Source organism: Buteo buteo, chromosome 6 (assembly GCF_964188355.1).
Source record: "Buteo buteo chromosome 6, bButBut1.hap1.1, whole genome shotgun sequence".
NCBI classification, from domain to species: domain Eukaryota; kingdom Metazoa; phylum Chordata; class Aves; order Accipitriformes; family Accipitridae; genus Buteo; species Buteo buteo.
Window position 1 is genome coordinate 44,874,573 of NC_134176.1, and position 22,552 is coordinate 44,897,124.

Sequence of the window (22,552 nt, forward strand, 5' to 3'; positions counted from 1 at the left end):
TTCCAAGCTGTTGTTGCCCAACAGATGGAGAGGAGAAATGGTGAAGCAGGAATAAGAAGCCTGGAAGCAAGATGCCACAGAGAATGGTTTTAGAGGTCAGGTTAGGGCTGTGACAGGAGAAGATAGATTTACAGAGTTCATAAAGCAGGTTGTTTGTTGCTTCCCACCCCCCCCCCCCCCCCAAAGATGTAGGAATTAAGATTAGCATTTTATTTGAAGTTTACTGGTGTCCCACCCAGCTTTCTTCTATTTTTATGCTGTTTCTTTACATACGTCCAATCTCTACCTTTCATCCTTTTCCCAACTATGCCTCCAGTCTTTAATGTCTAGGATATGTATGGAGCGATGGAGGCAGGGAGTGGCTGCAGACAAGTCCAGTTCGAGCAGAGAATATAATCAAAAAACTGAGCTAGGATGGCACTAGTGCATGAAAATATTGTCTTGCTGGAGAATATACAGTCTGAGCTATATGAAGGTCTGGATAAAGGTTGAAGGGGTTGGTTTGGTGACTCAGATGCAAATACACTATTTTGAATTCAGGATTTTGTTAGGATCCGTTTAAAAACATTGCTATCTGTTGAGCAGATTATAAATTAAACTCAAGTGATGTCACAAAGTTTCGTGCATGCTCCAGATGATGCACTTTTGAAGTTTATGTATTTTGGGAGGCAAACCAGGGTTTCGCTCAACTGAAACAGCACCAATCGCACTACAATGAAATCTCCAGCCTCCTGCTTTCCTACCACCCACCTCGGTGGACCCCGCCATCAGTCCCAACTGCCCTGTAGGAACACAGAAGTGCCCTCGACAGCCACACCACTCTCTCTACAGCAGCACCACAGCTCGGCGGAACACAAGGTATAAGAAACCACTGGAACACAGATGCGGAAATTACCACTTACTGGTACCTTCGATCCTGTTTGCAGTACGTTACCAGCACAGCATATGGCAGGATAGCCATACCCTTGTATTCAAGGAGCTCATTTCTGGAGAATGTAATGCCCCTGCACTCCACACTGCCATTGCATGTCATGGTACTGCTCACAATTAACACATTATGAGCCTGCTCCTGATCCAAATATTAAGACATTTAAAAATACATTTTTTATTCTTCTTACTTACCTTGCTTCTGAGCTTTCAGAGGAAGGTCCGTTTGTAGATTTGAGCCCTCATCCTTTACAAGAAGGGCTAGAAGCCTACTTTTTTGTTTGTTTCTAAATGTATTATTTTCATTAAATGGAAGCTGAGATTCTCAAGCACAGCTTCTTGACTTCATCAAAGTCAGATTAAGAAAAGCACCGAATATTGTGAAACTTGCAATAAAATCGTTAAGAGGTACCAACACTTCACACACACGAATGATAAAAAAGAGTGTACACAGGCTGGCTCAGTAATACATACTGCAGCTCATATGATCACCATGCTTCTTTCTCTCCTGAGCTGGTACCTCAGCCAGTGGCAAGCACACAAGTCTCACAAGTAACAACAAATTCCAATCTGAGAAAATTTTACATCTTTTTTACTTTTATTACATTCATTTTCATTACATTTATTCCCTCCCCAGAAATGCAAGGAAAGTCACCACATCCTTTGCTTTCTGGATGCTGGGGATCTGCAGTAACGTTACCGCAGTGGCTCTCTGATCCTCAGCATCTCACTACGCTGCCCCACCCCTGCCCCCAAACTACCTCATGCTTTATGCTTAAATCAAACACCAACACAGGACACACACATACAACCTGTAAAGACCTTTCTATGGATGAATGGCAGACACGGCAGTGGCCCTGCAGACAGGGCACAAGCGTGCAGCATAGGGAAAGCACTGGACACATGATAGCATGCTTAAAGTAGAGGATGGTATTTGAAGAGGAGCTACACCCAAGTTCATGGCACCTTGGCTTTTCTTACGCTCCTTTCACATCTGCACCTAATTATTTGACCCTTGGGGGGAGCTGGCACCTGGAAGCCGCTTTGGCTGAGCCTCTGAATAGATCAGGAAGCCGGTGAAGGTGATGTACTTGCCATGGTTGCTGTAGGCACCATAGCCATCATGCTGATGGCTGTAGAGCCAAACGGTGTCCCCGTACTGCAGAGGCAGCATGATACTCTGGCTCTGCATCTCCCGCCTCTTGGAGTGGTTGTCATCATAGATCATGGCCTGCACCTCATTGTGGTTCTTCATAAGTTTCACTGACATAGTCTTAAAGGGCATTTTGCCAATGGTGAAGGAGAAATAGTATGCACCAGGTATACGGCATGAGAAGATGCCAGTGGAGGAATTGAAATCTTTTCCAATGTTCACAAACTCTGTGTCAAACGTGATCGGCTCATGCTGGGTTTGCTTGTCGTCTGTCCCCAGGAGACTTTGTGAGCGGGCAACAGAAAATGCAGAGCGAGGATCTTGTTCCCTGTTCGGTTGGTCAGATAAAACATGTCGCTGTGAAGCTTCATTCTGCTCTCCAGGAAGTTGCTGAATAGTGTGATGGTGTGGCCCCAGCTCTTGAGAGCTAAGAGCATTCTGGAAGAAGGCAGAAGTGTCTGGATAGATTAGGTAGCCATTGAAAGTTGTATAGGGGCCCACATTGCTGTAAAGAGCATACTTGGGATCTCCATGTAAACGCAGCCAAACTGTGTCACCGTAGTCGAGCTGCAGCATGGCACTCTGGCTGGCTACCTTCCGTTCCTTGCGGTGATGTTCGTCATACACAATCACTTGCACTTCATTCTTGTTTCTCATCAGCATGACAGACAAATTTTTCTTTGGGTACTTCCCAACAGTGAAGGAGAAGTAGTAGGCTCCAGGTATCCGACAGCGGAACAGCCCAGTCTTGGGATCAAAGTCATTGCCAATGTTCACATACACTTTGTCAAAGGTAATGACCATCTCGGAGCTCCCTTCCATACTGCTGGTTCTGGCCACAGAGAAAGCAGAGCGAAATTCAGTACTGGTGTCTGCTGGGAAGCCATCTGTAGGCAGAAGAATCATGCAGCAGAGGAAACCAAACAGGATCTGAACCTTCAGTGTCATCATTGTATCTGAAAGGAAAAAGAAGCATATTTTAGCTGGAATTCCATTAATTTCCAGCTCATTCTCCCGTTGAAACCCTGACCTGAATCTTGCTAAATAGACATGAAGGTCTGTGTCCAAATATGGAGAAGTTTCCAGTGCATTCTCTGATCAGTGCGTGGGACCATACCTCAGTTCAGATCCCAGCATCATTTTGATATTTTCCTAGCGAGAGCTGGATCTTTTTTCCCTGTACTTGTAAGAAGAAAAAGAATCTTCTTTGAAAGCCAGGCTATCCTACAGCTTGTCTGCAAAACACTGTGTTGCTCACAATGCAGAGGGATCTCAGAGCTTGCTGGGCCTTTGCCAGAGCTCCCTTTTGTAGTGCTTTTATTCATAAGACCCAGGATGAAACAAAGCCCTACACAGACCCTATATTATACAACTGAGATACAGCTGAAGGGCAGGGAGAAGAGGACATAGGCTCTAGAGGTTCCTATGCAGATGCCATTGCCTAGCACTGCAGTAGCTGTTTCACAGGATGTGGAAGCTGGAAGCCAAGTTGGTAGACCCCATTACTCACCATGAACCTGTGAAGAGTGTAAAGAAACTAGAACAAGAGGGAATGTTTGGGGAAGGAAGGAAGACAATGGAGAAAGTGAATGAAATGAAAAAAAAGAGAAGGAAAACAAAAGATAAATAGAAGGCAAGTCTCCCAAAGTATAGGATCCCTGAGAGAGAACTGAAATACTGAAAACAGGGAAACAACTCCCTATCTGGATAATAGCCAGAGAGAAAAAACTTCTTTGATCCTTAAAAAAGAGGGATAAGTTAGGAGCTAATAGGATTTTCTGCTTCTAGTTTCTGTGATTTTTTTTTGGACTGAGGCCAAAAATCATCTATTAGTGCTTTCAGGCTGGAAACAAAACTGTCAGTCATTCCAGTGAGAAGCTTCTCTCTCTGTCACCTCTCTGTGCTTATTAAAATATCATTCAGGCTGGGAGGCAACTGCCTGGTTTGCAGTCTGCCCCATCTGTCACCCCGGAACTGGTGCCTTGCCAGCCTGCAAACAATGAATTCACAGACCAGCAGAACAGGAGCAAAACATGCTACTCATTGGGGGGAGGGGTGAAGAAAAATCCTGAATTAAAAAGGATAAAGGGGTAAATATTTGAATCAACTGGGATGGCCTAGTAAGAGAAGTAAAGCAGATGAAACCCATGTATACTGTGAGGTGGCAATGAGATCCTGTTTTGGCAAGATGTGATACCTAGAATCACTCACCAACAGGAATTCAGCTTGACCTACAGTCCCTGCTCTTTCACACTTGAGAATAAAACTGAAATCTGAAATGCAGCTCTAATAGAAATGAACCCAAGAATGAATTAGATTCTCACTTAAGTACGTGAAAGTGTCACAAAAGACGAAAAGAAATATCCAACCATGTCCTAATTTTACATTAGATGACTTCTCCCACAAACGTCTCAGTATTTTCCTCCATGCCCCTGAATTCAGAATGTTTTTCCTGACTTAGCCTGCTTCTCCTGAACACATCCATGGGACCCCATGGGCTGCAATGAAGGGTGTTGAGAGGGCTGACTGATGTCATATTGAGGCCACCCTCTATCATCTTTGAAAGGTCATGGAGATCAAAGGAGGTCCCTGGTGACTAGAGAAAGGCAAATATTGCACCCATCTTCAGAAAGGACAAGTGAGACAACCTGAGGAACTACAGGCCAGTTGGCCAGTTAGGCCCTCACTTTGGTCCCCGGGAAAATTATGGAGTGTTCTTTTTGGAACACATTTCTAGGGCAAAGGACATGACATTTAGCATGTGTTGATCAGATAAGGGTAGATCATGTCTAACCAAACTGATTGCCTTCTTGTGAGAAGAGACCAGTGGATGTCACTGACCTTTTAGCAAGGCTTTTCTACAGTCTCCCGGAACATTCCTGTATCCAGGTTGTGATGTTACTATCTAGATAAGTGGACTACTAGAGAGGTGAAAAACTGGCTGAGTTGTCAGGCTCAAGGGCTAATGTTTAATATTTAATTTCAGATGTCCCCTTTAATATTTTTTACCAATGACCTGGAGAAGGAGACAGAATGCCCACTCATCAAGGTCAGAGATGACACCAAAACAGAGGGTTTGACAATATACTTGGAGTCACAGCTGCTATGCAGAGGGACCTAGACAGGCTTTCAGTAATGGACTGAAAGGAAATTCAGCAAGGATTAATGCAAATTCCTGTACCTGGGATGGACGAACCCTGTGTGTTGGTACAGGCTGGCGACTAACTGGCTGGGGAGCAGTGCTACTGAAAAGGATCTAGAAGTCCTGGAAAAAAATAATTTTTACCTGAGCTAGTGCTGTGGTCTGCAAGTAATGAAGGCTAACAGCATGCTGGGGTGCATCAACAGAAAGTTGCCAGTAACCACAGGCGGTGATTATTCCCCTTTAGTTGGCACTTGCGTGACTCCAGAAGAGGGCAGCCAAGATGGCTGAGGTCTGGAGCACCTGCCCTATGAGGAGAGGCTGAGGAAACGGGGCTTGTTTAGCTTGGAGAAGAGAAAGTTTTGGGGGGATCTAGTAGGAGCCTTCCAGTACCTATGAAGAGGTTACTGAGATGAGAGAGCTAGGTTCTTCACTGGTGTTCATGGTGGGAGAATAAGAGACAATGGTCATAAAATCCAAATGGGGAGGCCCAGACCGCGTATAAGTGAAACAATTTCATGCTGAGGGCAATTAAGAATGGAACAGTTTGTCCAGAGAGATTTTGAGGTCTCTATCCTTGGAAGTTTTCAAGACCAGACTGGATTAAGCTGTGAGCAACCTGGTCTGCATTCAGTGTTGGCCCTGCTTTCAGCAGGAGGTCAGACTAGAGACCTCCTAAGTCATGATTCCTGATTCTGTAACTGATTCCCATAGCTACTGCCTTCTCACAGTTGAAAATTCACTCGCTACTAACCCTAGCCATGACAATTTCATGGAACTAACCAGCTAATGGCAGGCCTGACAGACAGACAATCTTTCATCCAGCAAATTAATTTAAGAAAGCATTTTCAATGGAACTATCAAGCCATCACTAATTGCCATGCATCTGCTTCCATGCTGTCTTTATTTTTCCTCACTTTGCCATCTAGTTTGTGAGCTCCTCAGGGCAAAGACTCTCTCTTCCCATGTCTGTACAGCATTTGGCCATTGCTGCCGTTTAAACAATACTAATAGGCCCTAACATCCCACCAAGAACTAAATCCCAAACTGTCACACTGTGAGCTCAGCCTCTGGTTCAGCAGTATTATTTTTGCAGAGTGCAGAGTGCTACATCTAGCATGGCAGGCTCATTTCAGCTTCCAGCTTAGAAAACCAAGCCCTAAAGGCAAACTTATAAGGGCTATTAGAAGTTTCTGATTCATACTCATCCATTGTTATTCCAGTGATCACCATGGTGTGGCTGCATGAAGAACCAGCATGACTGTGACATGGTGGCACGCTCTTGAGACAAGAAATGACAGGAAAGGATTTGGCATTTGGGTTTTTAGTCACAACAGGACCCTGGTTCTAAAGCACTGCTTATGCTTTAGAGCTCGCTCAGTGTATCCAGGAGTCAGGGAATATACTGCAAGCACATCACTGCTGGCCAAAAAAACACAAAAAGACAAAACAGTTTAAAAAACTCTGTAGTGGATCTGACCTTATGTTCCTTCAGATGACCACTATCCTTGTTTCTGTCCCAAAGCTAATTTCTCTGTAATAAGGTTACTTATTAAAGGTTGGATCACTCAGTTACAGTTGCAAAGACTCTGCTTGCTGCAGTGCCTTATTTATCAGCTCTTCCCAACAACTTACTGGCAAGTCATTTAAACAAGGCAGTTAATTATGCTGTGTTTCCATTAGCAAGTTGTTTCCTTGACAGCTCCCACTCACCACTTTCAGGACTATTTAGGTTCTTTATCTTTTTAAAATAATTTAGAAAGTATTTAATAACTGCCTCTCACATGAAACCAGTCTAAGAATAATATGCCAATCATTAGGAAGACTCAGCTAGCTACAGGGCTGCCATAAACAGAGGTAACTCACAACAACTCTTGGACTTGAGTATCAGTGTAGTAAGTCTGGAAGATAAAGCTTCCAAAATGTTCTGTTGCTCCCCCAGCAAATGCTTCTGCTGCCCAAGTCTTTTACTGGGATAGCTTTCTTCCAGCAGGGAAGAGATAGCACCAGGGATGTGAGGCTGGCCATGGACACTGTGGTATCAGCCTTAAGTGCATGCTACGGCATAACTTTTAAAACTGCAGAGGGAGGTGAAAGACCCAAGCTAGAGGTGAAAAGTGGGTCTTCAGCTTGTGCCACGCGTGTGTCATACATAGCAGCTGTGTTATTCTCATTACATTTACATATGAATCAGGGCCCTTTGTCCGCACATTCCTTACTGTAGTAACACACAGAAGTATGCAATGAAATTAAGTAGACCCAAGGGATAAACAAGGTATGCTACTGCCTTTACTCTAGGCAGTACCAGCAGGGACAGCAGCCCACAGGGAAGAAATCGAGAAACTAATTTTGGAACAGGAGGCACAAAACACATGATGGAGCTAAACGTTCTCAAAGGCACTGACATTAAATTAATGACCTGAAAAGAAGGGGCTAAAATGGTAGTGACTCACATAGCAGAACAGGAGTTGCAAATCTTTTTTGAAAAGAAAGAGACATAATTCACCTTTTGCAGGACCCAGGAAACATTAATAGCTTTGTGCTTGCTGGAGATGATTTTTCTGTCCTGGAACAGAATCAATCCACCAGTGGAAAGACAATTAGCTTTACTCTTCTACTGAAATCCATGGATTTACAAAAGGACTTTCAATAATAGAAAGGTCACCCTATTTCTAGAATTGCAGGCCAGATCTTCTTGTAAAACTCACAAGGGTTTTCTTTCTATTCCAAAATATTAATGAGCTAGATTCCCTGGTCCTACCTTAGGCAAGAGTCCTCTAATTTCAGTGGGAGTTTTACCCAGAAGATCACTGAGGAATGAGATATGAAACAAAAGTGAAGCAGCGCAGTTGGATTAACTGTTAGTAAAAGTTCTTAAAATCCTGTAAACCACAAGAGCAAAGCCCTGTTTTTCCTAGCTCTCACTCTAATATTTAAGGACAGCTGCAAACGTTTCAATTATTTGAATCAGTGAAAGCCTGTGTAATGAACAGCCTTCTTGGACTAGAGCTAGCAAGAATTTTTCCCCAGATACCACATACTGTCTGTTGCATTCATCCGATACAGATTAAGACCATCAGATAATGATGCAAATGCATCACTTTTTCTGACATCAAGGAGAAATTTATTGTAGCAGATCCTCGAAAGCAAAATCTGTATAAGGAGTACTATGTGACAAAATCAGGGATTCACTTACAGCTTCGGCCTTTCTCTGCTTTTGATGAATGTGGTTTTTGAACTCTGGAACAATCCTGAGAGGTAAAACATTTTCTGAAGCATTTAGGATGCTTTTTGGAAACTATATGCCACTCTTTGGATGACAGAACTGTATGGCATTAGTATAGAAAGTACTTAATTTTAAATGTTTCCTTGAGTCAAGGGAGTCATTTAGCATAATAAACCAGCTTCTGTATACTCAAAGATCTGTGGAGAGACAAAAATTCTTTTGAAGTGTCTCAACTCCAGCCATACTCAGGGAAAGGAAATGGAGAGACTGTGTTTTGGCATAAGCCTCTAATGTTAGCCTGCACTTCAGAATATTAATTAAAGCTGCTATATTTCAATGGAAGCCCTAACAACTCTGTTTAAGATAAAATCATGTTGTATAAGATGATGTCTATTCTCTGATCAAAATAGAAACATGATAGTTCTGACATTAAGAATTTTCTTCCTATAACAGCATTCAAGGAAATTTGTTACACACATTTGAAGTGCCAGGGTGACACACTGTGTCTTCTAGTTTTGGCTACAATGTATATTTAAAAAAATATTCATTTAGACAGTCAAAGTGGTATTTTAGTAGAGAAGACAGCTGAATAAACTCTAGGTGGGAGCAAGGAGTTATTCTAACAGACCAATGCTTTAAAATGAGATATAATTTTTTTTACATCCTTTTCTAAATGAACAAATTACACAAATCCAACTCTCCACCACATACACACTCCTCATGCAAACAAGGCTAAAAACTGTAAAGCAAAGAAAAATACTCTAACACTGCTCAGGAGTGGAAGAGCAGAAAACATTGTTAGAGTATTTGAGTTTAAACTGTAGTTCATAAAATGTGTTAATACTATCAAGTTGTTCTGTACACACAGCCAAACAAACTGTTGATAAACTGTCATTGAAATTACACCAGCAGTAAGTAGTGAAAAAACCTAGCCATTGCTGGGAATGAGTTCAGTGATAAATGGTTTCTGTGGAAGCATAGGCCAGAGAAACCTGGAAACTACAGCTTGAGCAAGGCAGAAGTCTGTTGCTGTATAGTGTTTATTTAGCACTGCTACCTTTAGACATAAAACACCGAGACCATTTCAACAGTAGGAATTTTTGCATGGATACAGTTACAGTCACAGTAATGCCAAAGTTAAACCATCTCTTTTCCCACCCCCAAACCTAATTTCCTTTTTTAGCCTGGTTTATGTGTGCATTTCTTTCTCCTGGTGCGCACAAGAGATGCTGAGCCTGCAGCACAAGGCTTTGTTGAGGCATCCCATCTCTCCAGGAGGAACCGGATTGCTGCACCAGAAGGCAGATCACACTGGCACAAAGGATTAACAGAGACAGTCTGGCCTGGAATGCCAGGAGGTATTTTGATAGGTAAAAGAAAGTAACTGACACTTTGGCAGCATATACCATAAAGATCTCAGTTAAGACAGAGAGAGAGGAAGGCCCCAAAAGGCAGACTGTCCAGTGCAAAAGCTAGCTCTAAAGAGAGAGAAAGGCACAGAGACCTCAGAGAATGGAGTAGAGGGCAATTTTATTGTTCACGTGGCTGGGCTGGAAGCCATGTAGCGGGAGGCCTTTTTCACAGAAGTCCTGTTTTTTTTTGCTTTGGCCATGGAATTAAAACCATATGAAGCACAGGGACACTGCCAGACAGACTGCCCCAGCAACAGACCTACTGGAGTGACAGGCCTTATGAGGAAGAATGCTGAGCACAAGCAGTGCATTTCAGGCTATTCCAAAGGCAAATGGGAAATTATTATTTAAAAATGAATGAGAATTAGTTACAGGAATGATTTTATTTTAAAGTTCCACCTGGTTTAAGATATTTAAACTATGGTAGTCTGCAAAGAAGCTGGTAGCCTGCTGAACTGCACATTACTGGACTCCATAGAAGAGCTTTTAAAAGATGCTTATAGTCTAGAAGACATAGGATGGGGGCATGGGTAATAACAAGCAAATGTAGCATAAGATTTTACTTTTACGATGCTATTATATAGTCTGGAAAAAAACCCAACCAAACCCTGCAGGATTAAAGGTGCTAAAATGAAAGAGTCAGCAAATAAGAGTTTCATTTCATCATCTGACCAGCTGGAATCAACAAGCAAGATCCAGTTAGCACCACAGCAGTGCTAAAGGAGAATGTGAAGACAAAGGTAATGGCTATACAGACCATGAGAGGCTCTCTTAAGAAACAATGAGGGAGAAAGTTTAGCAGTGTTTGCAGAAGACATTTCTGAGTTGGAGACAAATACTGGGTACCTAAGGAAGATGCAGATGGGTTCAGCATCACAGACTACTCTTGTAATTTTTCTCTTTTAGTAAGAGTTTGGGCAGGAAAAAGATGAATGTTTTCCCCATGAACTAATGAAGCAAGGGGACTTTAAAGGGTTGATAAAGAATGAAAAGACTGTTTAGACAGCTCCACTGAACACAAGCTTGTTCTTAGGTTTTCCTGAAGTGGTGGTGTAGCTCACATCCTTCGGGACTTTTCTTTTTTTTAAACATCTCTGCATTATAATCAATAGGGTAAACTGAGCTGTGAGTGACAAAGTGGAAACACTAGCTAGGCAGAATGACACTAGAATCAGTACTCTGGAATCAGCTCAGATTCTAACCCTTTATTCTTCCTGTCTTATTGTTACATATCGTGGCTCAGTTTTTCTACCCCACTTCCTTCCAGTGAAGGAAAGTTAGCTCTTGGAATAATCCCCACTCCTCCTGTTAACAAATGGAAGTCTAGCAACAGTTCAGAGATTATAGGTAGGTATTTACAGTATTTACTATAGGTAGGTATCTACAGTATTTACTACAGGTAGGTATCTACAGTATAGGTAGTTATTGTCTGATTTTTTTAAACCACACTTTCCTCTATGCATCCAAGCAGCAGTTTCCTTCAATGCAGCTGAATGAATATTTTTATTCTCCAACCACGTAGACCAGGTTCCTATGCTGTTCTCAGAGTTGATGCCCTATCTGTCAATTTTCTTTCAGTCCTTGGTTGTAACTAATACTTACAGACATTAAAGGATATTTCATCAGGATGAGAGTAAGTGTTCCAGTTAAATACTGGTTATACTGGCTTTCCTTCCTGTTCCACACTGCCACTTTCATTCACATGCCCAGTCATTCAGCAAACCTGTCAGGTACAGCACCATTAGTTGGGAAAAATCTTGCAGTGATCCTTTCATGTTCTCCTCTCATCCCCTCATTAAGAATGAAACCAACTGTAGGTTTATTTGTCCAGGAACTAATAGGAACCTGTGGAAGCTGACACCCAAGAAGGTGCACTACATAGGACTGTCTATACATTACAGGAATCACAACTTTTGTGTTATACCTTCCTGTTGAAGACTTGTACATGAGATTGTGGAGATATTATAAGAGGTATTGGAATGTGTGGTGTACTCTCAAGGTTTGTTCATTGTCCTCTCGGTAGTGGTTTTATGTCCTCAGTTTCCTTTCTGTGAGTCTGCACTCCTGCACTTTGTATCAGCCAATATATGATTTTAATTTAACAGCTATGTAAGGTCCTAATCAAAAAAAGGACCAAGTTTTAGATTTTCTTGTCTGTTTTCTTCTTTAGCCGCATGGCCACACCTTCTCTTTCTCTCTTTCACTTGAGTGGGCACATAATTCTCATTTTTCCTGGAACTCTGTGCCTGCAGTTGTGGCTTCTGACCCATTCCCCCACTCACTGGAATGCTGCCCTCCGGTCATTGCTCTAAGACCTGCCACATCACCCACCTGGGTAAAAGCTAAAGGGAATGTGTTGCTTCTTTCTAGTTGATCATCAAATCACAAGTTAGGATGAGCCTGTTGAGTCCAGCAGTCATCCCCTAAGGGAATTAATGGATAGCTGAGTGCCAGCTGGGGTTACATGCAATGACAACAAAAAGCATTTTTGTTCCCTAGTTGTTTTGGGTTTGTGTGGTGGGGTTTTGGTAGCAGGGGAGGGGCTGCAGGGGTGGCTTCTGTGAGAAGCTGCTAGAAGCTTCCCCGGCTCCAAGCTGGACATGCCGCTGGCCAAGGCTGACCCAGTCAGTGGTGGTGGTAGCACATCTGGGAGAACAGATTTAAGAAGGGAAAACCTGCAGCAGAGAGGGCAGTGGGATGTGAGAGAAACCCCTGTGCAGACACCAAGGTCAGTGAGGAAGGATGGGGAGAAGGGGATGCCCCTGCAGCCCATGGTGAGACGGCAGGCTGTCCCCCCCCCAGCCTACGGAGGGGAGCGGGAGAGCAGATGCCCACCTGCAGCCCGGGGAGAGAGCAGCCAATGCTGGAGCAGGGGGATGGTTGCCCCCCAAGATGGCCAGGACTCTGTGGGAAAGCCTGTGCTGGGGCAGTCTGTGACTGAAGGACTGTGGCCTGCAGAAAGGATCCACGCTGGAGCAGCTCCTGAAGGACTGCAGCCCGTGGAAAGGGCTTACATTGGACAAGCTTGTGAAGAACTGTCTCCCATGGGAGAGACCCTACACTGGAGCAGGGGAAGAGTGAGGAGTCCTGCCCCGAGGAGGAAGGAGCGGCAGAGACAATGTGTGATGAACTGATCGTAACCCCCATTCCTGGTCCCCCTGTGCTACTGGTGGGGAGGAGGCAGAGAAAATCAGGAGTGAAGTTGAGGCTGGGAAGGAGGGAGGGGTGGGGGGAAGGTGTTCTAAGGTTTGGTTTTACTTCTCAGTATCTTCGTTTTGATTTGATTGGTAGTAAATTAAATTAATTTTGTTTTTTCCCTAAGTTGAGTCTATTTTTTACCTGTGACCATAACTGGTGAGTGATCCACCTGTTCTTGTCTTGACTCACGAGCTTTTCTTTATATTTTCTCCTCCCCATCCCACCCAGGCGGGAGGAGTGCGCCAGTGGCCTCATGGTGCTTTGTTGCTGGCTGGGCTTAAACCACAACACTAGTCAAGTCTGAGTTCACTGACTGCTAAGAGCTGATACAGCAATGCAGCCAAAGATGTTCACAAGTTGGGTAACTCTGCCCCCCCCCCCTCTTGACTACCTGCAGTTAGCAGAAAACTTTTAGGAAGGAATAATTTCCCTTTGCTTGGTAGATCAACTTGTAACACTATGTTTCATCAATGGAAACATAATTGCTTTGGTCTTTTTATCCATCAAAGGCTGTCCTGTAACATACTTTGAGAAAATATCCCATGCTATTGACTGGTATTTTCTGACAGTAGGCTTTGCAAATCCATATGAAAAAACTCTATCTGTACTGGGGCATTTACCTACAGGAATGCTGCTTTCCCTGGGAGTTTTTTTTCTTGTCTTGACAGGTTAAGGCAGGAAAGCATGCTGTCTTTTAACATCTGCCATCACACTCAGCCAAAAAATCACATTCGTTTCTTTTCATGCCCTGCTGTTTTATTACTGTGAAGATACTCAGAGGACACTGTGAATTGCACTGCAGTGCTGCTCTTCACTGCCAACATGCTGCAACATCTCAATTTGGAAATTCACTGAGCTCTAGTTTAGTGAAGAAGGTGATAAAAGGCATTAAGATCTGTGTATCTTCCACCTCTGCTCTGGCATCTTCCTTTCTGCTCCTCCTCCTGCTGGGTCAGGACACAGGCCTGGAGCTGGAGAACTGAGAAGAAACAAGCATCATGTGCTCAGCACCAAAGCAGAGGCCAGTATTACTCCAGAATGAAAACTCTGCTTTGTCAAACTCTGTTTGGGGAAAGGAGGCTGTCAGTCAAAGTCCACATACGCTAATGAGTCTTTTTTCTGGTCCTGTTCTCTAATTGTCTGACACGACAATCCTGTTGCTTTCATAGCCAGTGAATTGGTAGACAGATCAAGAAACAACCATTTAAAGAATAATCATTGCTTGTGACTACCCCTATTTTTGTCACCAGACAGTCTTTTGAGACCCAGACTTCCTCTGGGTGATACAGAAGTTCTTGATTAACAATGAAATTCTGCAATACACATAGTGCTCTTCAATATCAGTGGCTTTTCATGAATCAGGTTTATCAAATTCTTGGCCCAGTAGCAGTCTTTCTTTTATGTCTACAGATACACAGTTAAAAGTAGCAAAGCAAGTTAGCAAAGTTAGTCATTGTCATGTTTGTTAATACTGACCCTTCACAATCAGCAATGTGCAGTTCCCCATTTCCAGTGCTCTTTCCTGCCAAATCCCTTGTAATGAGACCTCTCTGAGGAATGCCTGTAGACAGCTGGAACCTGGGCCCTTTCAATTTTTTAACCATTTTACTAACAACTATTTCTCAGAAGGCTATAGGTGGTGCAAATGAGACATCTCAAGGCTGTGAATTGATAGCTGATACATTCAGGAAAACCCCAGTTTCTGCTCCCACTTTTTAAATTCTATTTTGGTCCAGGGATTTGATCAGCTTGTCAACTTCTTCAACAGTGAGCTATGAAGTTCCTCCCTTAAATCCTGTACAAGTCAAGCTTTCACAGTTGTGCTTTTGTACTTGGATTTTTCTGTGACAGTCTGACACAGAGGTACTGCTGCCCACAAGGCAGAGTCTACTGCCCTGGCTGGAGGGACAGTGAGAAGCATTTGCTGAACAATCTCCTCAATACACACATAGTTTTACAAAGTTTTCCCATATCTGCTTTCTGGCTTTATATTGTTTCCAGTATTTAAAAAATGCCAGTCCCCTCATAATAGCAGTAGAAATGCTTGTGTGACTATTTCTGTAAAGCTCCATCTGCACTGGGAAGCTGCTGGTAAAAGGCTTTGGCATTACCATCAAAAAGCGCTGCTGGACACTGCTGTTCACTCATCAGTTCCTCATTCACAGTGAGAAAGCGCTCAGAGCCTGTCAAGTGTTCTCAGATTCCAGGCTCATCTGTGTGACCAGCCAGTTTCCTCCTAGGCAAAATTGTCTTTGACAGCTTGAAGCTGCTACCTCTGATTTTTGCTTATAGGAAAGGAATTTTGCTAAAATACCGAAATAATGACTGCAGCAACCCACTGGCAGGTTTTATGTAACTTTTAGATGCTAACTGGACATAATATAAAAGAAAAAAAAAGAATTAACATGAAGGGTATGGCTGCTCTGAACACTGTTATGCAGATGCTTTATTTAAAGCAGGCTTGGATATCATTACATTGCATTAAATACACAGCTCATACTGACAGAAGTGCCATTTGCAATAGCCTACACAATTTCCTCACAACCACACTGAGAAATTTCAGCCATGCACCCTAAACCCAAATGTTCACATTCGGTTCATATTTCAAGCCAGTTTTCCCTCTACTCAAATTCTTTCAGCCCCCTACCTTCCTTCTAGCTACTTCTGTCTATCACCTTTCCTTTTCAAGACAATTATCAACAGCTTCCAACAGACTACCATCTGCAGAACTGCCTCCAGCATGTTCAGTAGTTTTCTGCCCAGCCTGTCTCGGATTTCCTCCCAAGTTTCCTACAGAACTTTGTAGGAAGTTCTTGTTGCCTTGTTGCCTCCTTCTACTAGTACAAAGGAGATTTTTTATATCAGCTACCCTTTGCTTTATGCCCTTCCAGAACCACCTTATTCCAAAGGTGAACCTCCTTTAGCATCAGGTCACAGTAAGCCTTCTTTTGGATAGCCTTTCTGCTTCCCACATAAAGACTCCATTTCATATACTCATATAGGAAGTAAAGAAAGCAAAGGGAAGGATGGGAGAGGGAGCGATGAAATAAACTCAGGCAAAGCAATACAAGCTAACATGAAGCACTGGTGAGTCCTTGCGTGGAAGGGATGTGGATTTACTTGGAAATATCTGGGACATTATTTTTCCCAAAGTGTTCAAGTAGCAATGGAAGATGGGGATGGGGGGAAAAGCAATCAGAGCTTATATGGTGTCACATCTCCCAGAGTAAATAAAAATATGAGGATTTCCATTAATTTATGGATAATTCCAGTGTAAAAGTGTTTAAATGACACCAGATTTTAATGCTAATATGCTACAGTTCACTGAGCAATAGCTCCATGAAAACAGCCTTCTAAAAAGCACAGCCTAATTCTTAATTTTGTCCTTGTTTTGTTCATTCAACACAGATTCTTTCCAGCAGTTGCTCTGCAGACTTTCAGTTCCAGAGAGTACCTGTTTTCATAGAAAAAAATTCCATATTGCCTGGTTGGTATAAAAACCACTCCGCTTCTCCTAGTATGTCTTTAACTTCTCCAAGAGCTTTTCTTTTTGTCTGAGTGGAAAGATCTAAAGCTTGTGGAGAGAGAAAAATCCTTCTCCCTTTAGAGAATTAAAAAAGTCTTTGGTTGGACTCAAAATATTTTCTACTTAGGATCTTATGTGCAGCTCTCCACTGCAGCATCCAAAAGAGTTGATCATTGCTCTCTTATTTCTTTCTACCTGTCTCCTCACAGAGATCCAGCATTTTTTCACCATGCACAGGGGACCGTCTGTTCCATTTATATTAAACAATATATGTTAAGCCGTGAATACGACAGGACCTAGATTTTCTCTCCCTGGAGAAAGGCCTAAAGACATCAATTGTAGAATGATGCTTTATTTTATTCCTATTCTGAATTCCATTATTTTATTTCATTTTATCTCTAAAATAGCATTTTTGGACTACGATCTTTCATTCAAGGAGTAAAATACTAGAAGAGTTTGTATTTTCAGTTCAGATGATTTTGCTAACTGCTAATCCTCATTCATTTTTCTTCTTCTGTATCATTGTTTTCAGCATTCATAAACTCAGTCAAGCATCTGCTCCAGGGAAATCAGAATGTCCCGTTCCCTATGTCTTCTTCAAAAAGAGAGACCTCTTTTAACCAGCTTCTAGTAAGCTCTTACTTTTCTTTCAGGTTTTTTTCAGGAAGAGCTGCACTGTGTTCTTGGTGCTGTGCTATCCCTGAATATCAGATAAACATCAGAACAGGGCCCACAGACAGCTTTTATTTCATATACATGAAATGAGAATGTTGCCTTCATAAAATGATAGAAGAATGGTCTAGAAGAGAAGTTAAGATGTCAGGTAGTCCAAGGTGCTTTCCATGATAGGATCACTAGCCTGATTTCATTCTTCACAGACACTAGCCTAATTTCATTCTTCACAGATAATTGTCTAACTTGTTCTTAAAATGATGGAGTCTTCACAACCTCCCCAGACCAAATATTCAACAGTTTTTATTATCCCAGGTCCTAGAAAATTATTCCTGCAGTCTAAAATAATCTTTCTTTCTGCTACTTCTTGCTTTCTGCTCCATCCACCATGAGCCCAAAGAAAAGATCATTCCCTCCTCTATTTTGTATCTGAAGACTGTAATATTCCCCTGCCAGCTTTCTGGTCTTTGGGCTACATAATTTCAGTTATTTCAAATAATCTTGCAGGTCACATTTTTCTGACCTGAGATGAGTCCTGCTGCCCTTCTCTGGACTCTCTCTGACTGAATCGCACCTGTCTCGAAGTGTAATAACCAAAACTTCACCCAGCTTCCAAGCTGAGGCTTTAGCAATGCTGAACAGAGCAGGAGGATTGCTTCACATGTCTTCCAGGCTATATGTCTTTTATATATCCTAGCAAGATGTTTGCCTCCATTTGCAACAGCATGACGTTGACTCATGTTCAGCTTGTGATCTATCAGAACACTCAGATTCTTTTCTGCAGAGTTGCAACCTAGTCATTTACTTCTCTCTTGTGCTTATACAGTTGATTTATTCCTGCCTTATTGTAGTACCTTGCATTTATCCCTACTGAATTTCATCCAGTTCTTTTCCTAGCAGTTCTTCCAGTTTCTTGGAATAATTTTGAATTCTGATCTTTTCCTCCAGCATATTTCAAGTCTCACAGTTTTATGTCCCTCTCTTTATATTACCCACTCTTTATATTACCATCCAGGTCATCTAAGAAAACACTGAACAAAACCAGATCCAGGACACACCGACACAGCTATCATATCAGTTTTAAGCAGCTTGTGGCCTCTCTGAAGGACTGGCACAGACTAAAAGCACACAGATTATGAGCTCTGAATCTTCTGATATTATTTAAAGAAGACCTTCCTGTTCAGAAAATCATGTTTACCCAGTTTATAGACTCCTTCACCTGCTATGCACTGTGCCTCACCAAAGCAAATATTTAAATTAATGTGCAACCACAGTCAAGAATCTCAGCTTTTACTTAAAAAAAACCAAATTAAATCTCTCACTCTTATTCCACAGATATCTTTTAATATGCAAAATGAACAAAAGCCAGTTCTGTTAGAACCTGCTGGAATACTGAAACAATGAATGGGAAAGATGTGACCAGCTCTATTCCTAGACTTGGGGTTATATTAGACATGTTGTAATTTTTTACATTCACTGTAGTTAGCCCAGCAGTACACAGTGGAAGGGATGCACCGAGGCAGCTAGTTGATTTCAACGGACTAAACATTTTCTTTGCATCTGCCCTTGACCAAAGGACTGCAGGTTCCTTTCCTCAGAGCTCAAACACCGGCTGTGGTGGTTACAAGCAGGCACATAACAGATAGTAAGCCTTTGTGTACGGAGTAAAAGGAATAAAGCTGATCTGGTATTCCTCCTGACAACAGTGGCTTGACTTTCTCATCTGGCTCTGGCTCTCATTCCAGTAACCACCACCATAGTGTCCCCCAGATTCCTTAACCCAATATGGATGGTTTTCCTGGCACTGTGGCTGAGGCCCTGGCACAGCAGAAAACATGCATGGAATGAATTAGCCAGCTGGAGGGTGAAGAGGGAGAAATAGGACATTATGAATTTGTACTGTTTCCCAGTGGGGCCCTAGTAATCAATTATTAGCCTCTGGAGTAGCCACTTACTGCTTGCTCTGTGATCATCTCCTGATTCTGGCTGTGTTACCTCTGCTGGAAACCTCAGACCTTTGATTAGATACAGCAGGAATTCCTCCTTTGTTCTCTAACCTGTCTGGAGGAAGTATGCAACTAGAGAGAGGCTTTACAGGGACAAGAAAGCACTCAGAGGTAGGCAAGGGATTGACAAGAGAGCCAGCAGCACAGCAGCTGTGTATTACTGGCTTATCTCATTTGGGCATCAGGCAAATTTCCTTTCTGGTGATAGGGGCAAAGGAAAAGGTAAAGGAAAGCTGAAAGGAAAAACAAAGTCCTGACTTTATTTCAGCTTGGATCTGCGGGGCAATGGGATCTACACTAAATTTCTGGGTGTCAATCAAGAAGTAAGAGCTGAAGCTTTTAATCTCTACTGGGTGAAAACTGGAGTCAGTCTTTCAAATACTGTATGATGGACTATCAAATTGCCAAGCCTTAATATGTCTTCCAAGATAGAACAAAGATCCTCGCACCTACAGACTAGTCAGTAAACTGTAATTCTAAGGCAAGTGGAACATCATTTTCCTTAACTGTGCACCTTGGAGTAGAACGTACACTTCATATGTTGGATGTTTAAAAGGATGGGTGAATGGAAGAGTTTGGGAGTAAAACCCATCAGATCCTAACATCTGACCTCAGATGCCGATAACACAACCCTAGACTTCAACATTTTTAAGACTCTAGCAATTTTAAGCCCTATTTTTTCTCTATTCTCATGCCTTAGAGTCAACGTAGAGATGAGCATCTCTTGGAGGGAGACGTTTCTCAGCTGAGAATGTTATATTCTCAGAGGTACTCTCCATCTCGGAAATCTGCGATCACTAGCAGATTAGTTCATTTCAATGTTCTCGGCCTATAACTAACCATAAGAATGTGGAAATTTTGGCTGAATGGCAGTGATCACTTGGAGGCTCACTGCATGTTCACTTTCCACAAGCACTGGCCTCTTTTTGTTTTGGTCTTCATATTATCAGGTGCTATGCACAGAAGTTTCAAACTATATTGGCTCTTCACACCTTAGACATACAGTATTTCTCTGTGTACCTGTGTTCATCTAGATTACTGTTTGATACAAGAGTGAGTATTCCAAGAACTGGCGATCAACAGTCGGCCTTGCCGCTGTTTGGAAATATGTCTATTATTAAAATGGAGAATATAAAAGCTATCATACACCTACTTGACTACAGGTGACAGTTTAGTTATCCTGTATTTCCATAAGTACAGCTGCTGCCATTGTGGGACTACCCAGCCTCCTGTATTTGGAAAATATGAATGGTTCTCAGTTTATCAACGAGCACTCTCTGGAGAGCACAGCACAATGGACAGATGATCACACTAGTAAAACATAAATAACAACAAATGGGATTCCAAGTTTTGCCGCCAAATCTCTAGTTCCAATGTATTTCATTTCTGCATCAGTTTCTTCATCTACAGAACAGCAAATGTCTACCACACTGACAAATTATCAGATTTAAATCAATTCCATGTTGAAGCCACAGGTTCTCTGTTATGGAGACCAAATGTACTTCGAAGGTGTTGCTTCTTCCAGATGGAAAATATGAAACTCATTTGTAGAGCCTAGTCCACTAACCATTCAGTACTCTGAATTGCAGCCTTCTAGAGGGGAACAGGATGAATGTAGAGGGTAATGCTGCCCTACTGGGAATCCTCATTCTTCTTTGACATACCTTTTACTGCCATAAATTAACCCTTAAGAACGCCTAGACAAGCAAACAGCTGCCATATGCCTAGATAGGATTACAGCCTCATTGGCAAAGTATTTCAAAGTCTTGTTACACATCATGTCCCTGGAGAAGAGAAACTGCAGAAGGTTGCAATAGCACCAGAATGAATAATTGAAGCATGGCTCATTCAGTATGTGCATAAACTGAAGGGTCACAGTGCTGCCTTCTAGTCAGCCGGCAGTGCAGAACCTCACCGAGTGTCTGACAGAAACATCGTCTGGAGATGCTGACCCACTTCCCTGGGAGCTTTCGGGGAGTGGGTTGAGGAGATGACTGTAGGATTGCCAAGCACACAGCGAAGGATTAAGCTAGATAATCTGACAGAAAACTCTACGTTACAGAATCAGTCGCAATGCTACTCTCGGGAGAACCCTTGGGACTCGGTTCTCCCAGGAAACTACAGTAGAGATCCATGCAAGATTAATGCTATTTCCCACCTGGGAAACCGCCCCTGTGGGAATCTTTCTGGATGCCCTTCCCCACGGCCGGCCCCTGGGACGTTCTCCAACCTCAGCTCGGTGCCTAAGCGAGGCCAAAATTTCAGACCCTTTCCCACCTAAACCCTAGCCGTTTAATATTGGAAATAAAAGGGACGAGGGAAGGTAGCTCAGGCGTTTCCCGCTATTGTCCAGCTCCTCAGTGGGAACGGAGAGGGAGCGCAGCCCTCCCGGGCGACCGCCCGCGCCCTCCCCGCCGCCCCCGAGGGCCACGGGCTGAGGGACCGCAGCCTGTCCCGCCCGCCCGCCTTCCCAAGCACCGCGGGCCGCCTCCGTGAGAGCCCCGACGGCCCTTTCTGCCGCGGCCCGGGGCACCGGCTCCGGCCGGCCGGCCTCTCCACAGGCGCCGCCGGCGACAGGCCCGCCCCTCTCCCCCCCCTCCCGCCTCATCGCCCCTGTCCGGCCGGGGAACCCCGATCTTCATCCCCGGCCCTTCAGGTACAGCCCGGCCCCGCCAACAAGCGGCTCCCCCCCCCTCCCCCCCCCGCGGCACGGTACCTGCTGCCGCCCCGCGGTGGCGGCTCCGCGGCGGCGGTTGGCGACCGTTGGCGGCCGTTGAGCGGCGCGCGGGGCTGTGCGCGGGGCCGCGGGGCTGACTGCGCACTGACAGCTCCGGAGCCGCGGCGGCGGCGGGGGCCGGGGCTGGGGAAGGGGGGCTCGGGCACCCGGGGCTCCGGCGCCGAATCAGTGACGGGAGGAGGGCCCGAGGGCGGGCGGGAGAGGGGAAGAAGGGGAAGGGGGGGGGCGAAGGGGCTCGGAGCCCCCCCTCACAGCCGGCGGCAGCTCGGCCTCCGGGAGGCGACGACGCCCGCGGGCGCTGCGGGGGGGAGGAGGAGTGTGACAGGGGAAGGGGCGGCGGGGCGATTGCGGAGGCTTGAGAAAGCCGGGCTGGGCTCCGCCGGTTGCCTTCCCGGGAGGGGAGGGCGCTGGAAACGGGCGCCGTGGGATTATGCACCAGCCGTTCACCACCACGGCCGCGTCTGCGGCGGCGGAGGGAGGCGGCGGTTGGGGCGGGCAGCGCTCCCACCCCGGCGGTCCTCGGGCAGGTCGGTGAGGGAGAGGGAATAGCGTT

The 22,552-nt window shown here is 44.1% G+C and overlaps 1 protein-coding gene across 1 annotated transcript; it reads right to left on the bottom strand.

Annotated features, from left to right (window-relative positions):
• Positions 1–1,518: 1,518 nt before the first annotated feature.
• On the bottom strand, positions 1,519–22,103 carry C1QTNF4 (C1q and TNF related 4). The gene is made up of 2 exons (XM_075030862.1): positions 21,979–22,103; positions 1,519–3,036 (listed from the first exon to the last, which is right to left on the bottom strand). The coding sequence occupies exon 2, from the start codon at positions 3,029–3,031 to the stop codon at positions 1,928–1,930; it is 1,104 nt and encodes a 367-aa protein (XP_074886963.1). The 5' UTR covers positions 3,032–3,036; positions 21,979–22,103; the 3' UTR covers positions 1,519–1,927.
• Between the last annotated feature and the right edge of the window lie 449 nt (positions 22,104–22,552).

Excerpts from the sequence above, each read along its gene's own strand:
- C1QTNF4 (XM_075030862.1), bottom strand. The coding sequence starts at position 3,031 with ATGATGACACTGAAGGTTCAGATCCTGTTTGGTTTCCTCTGCTGCATG.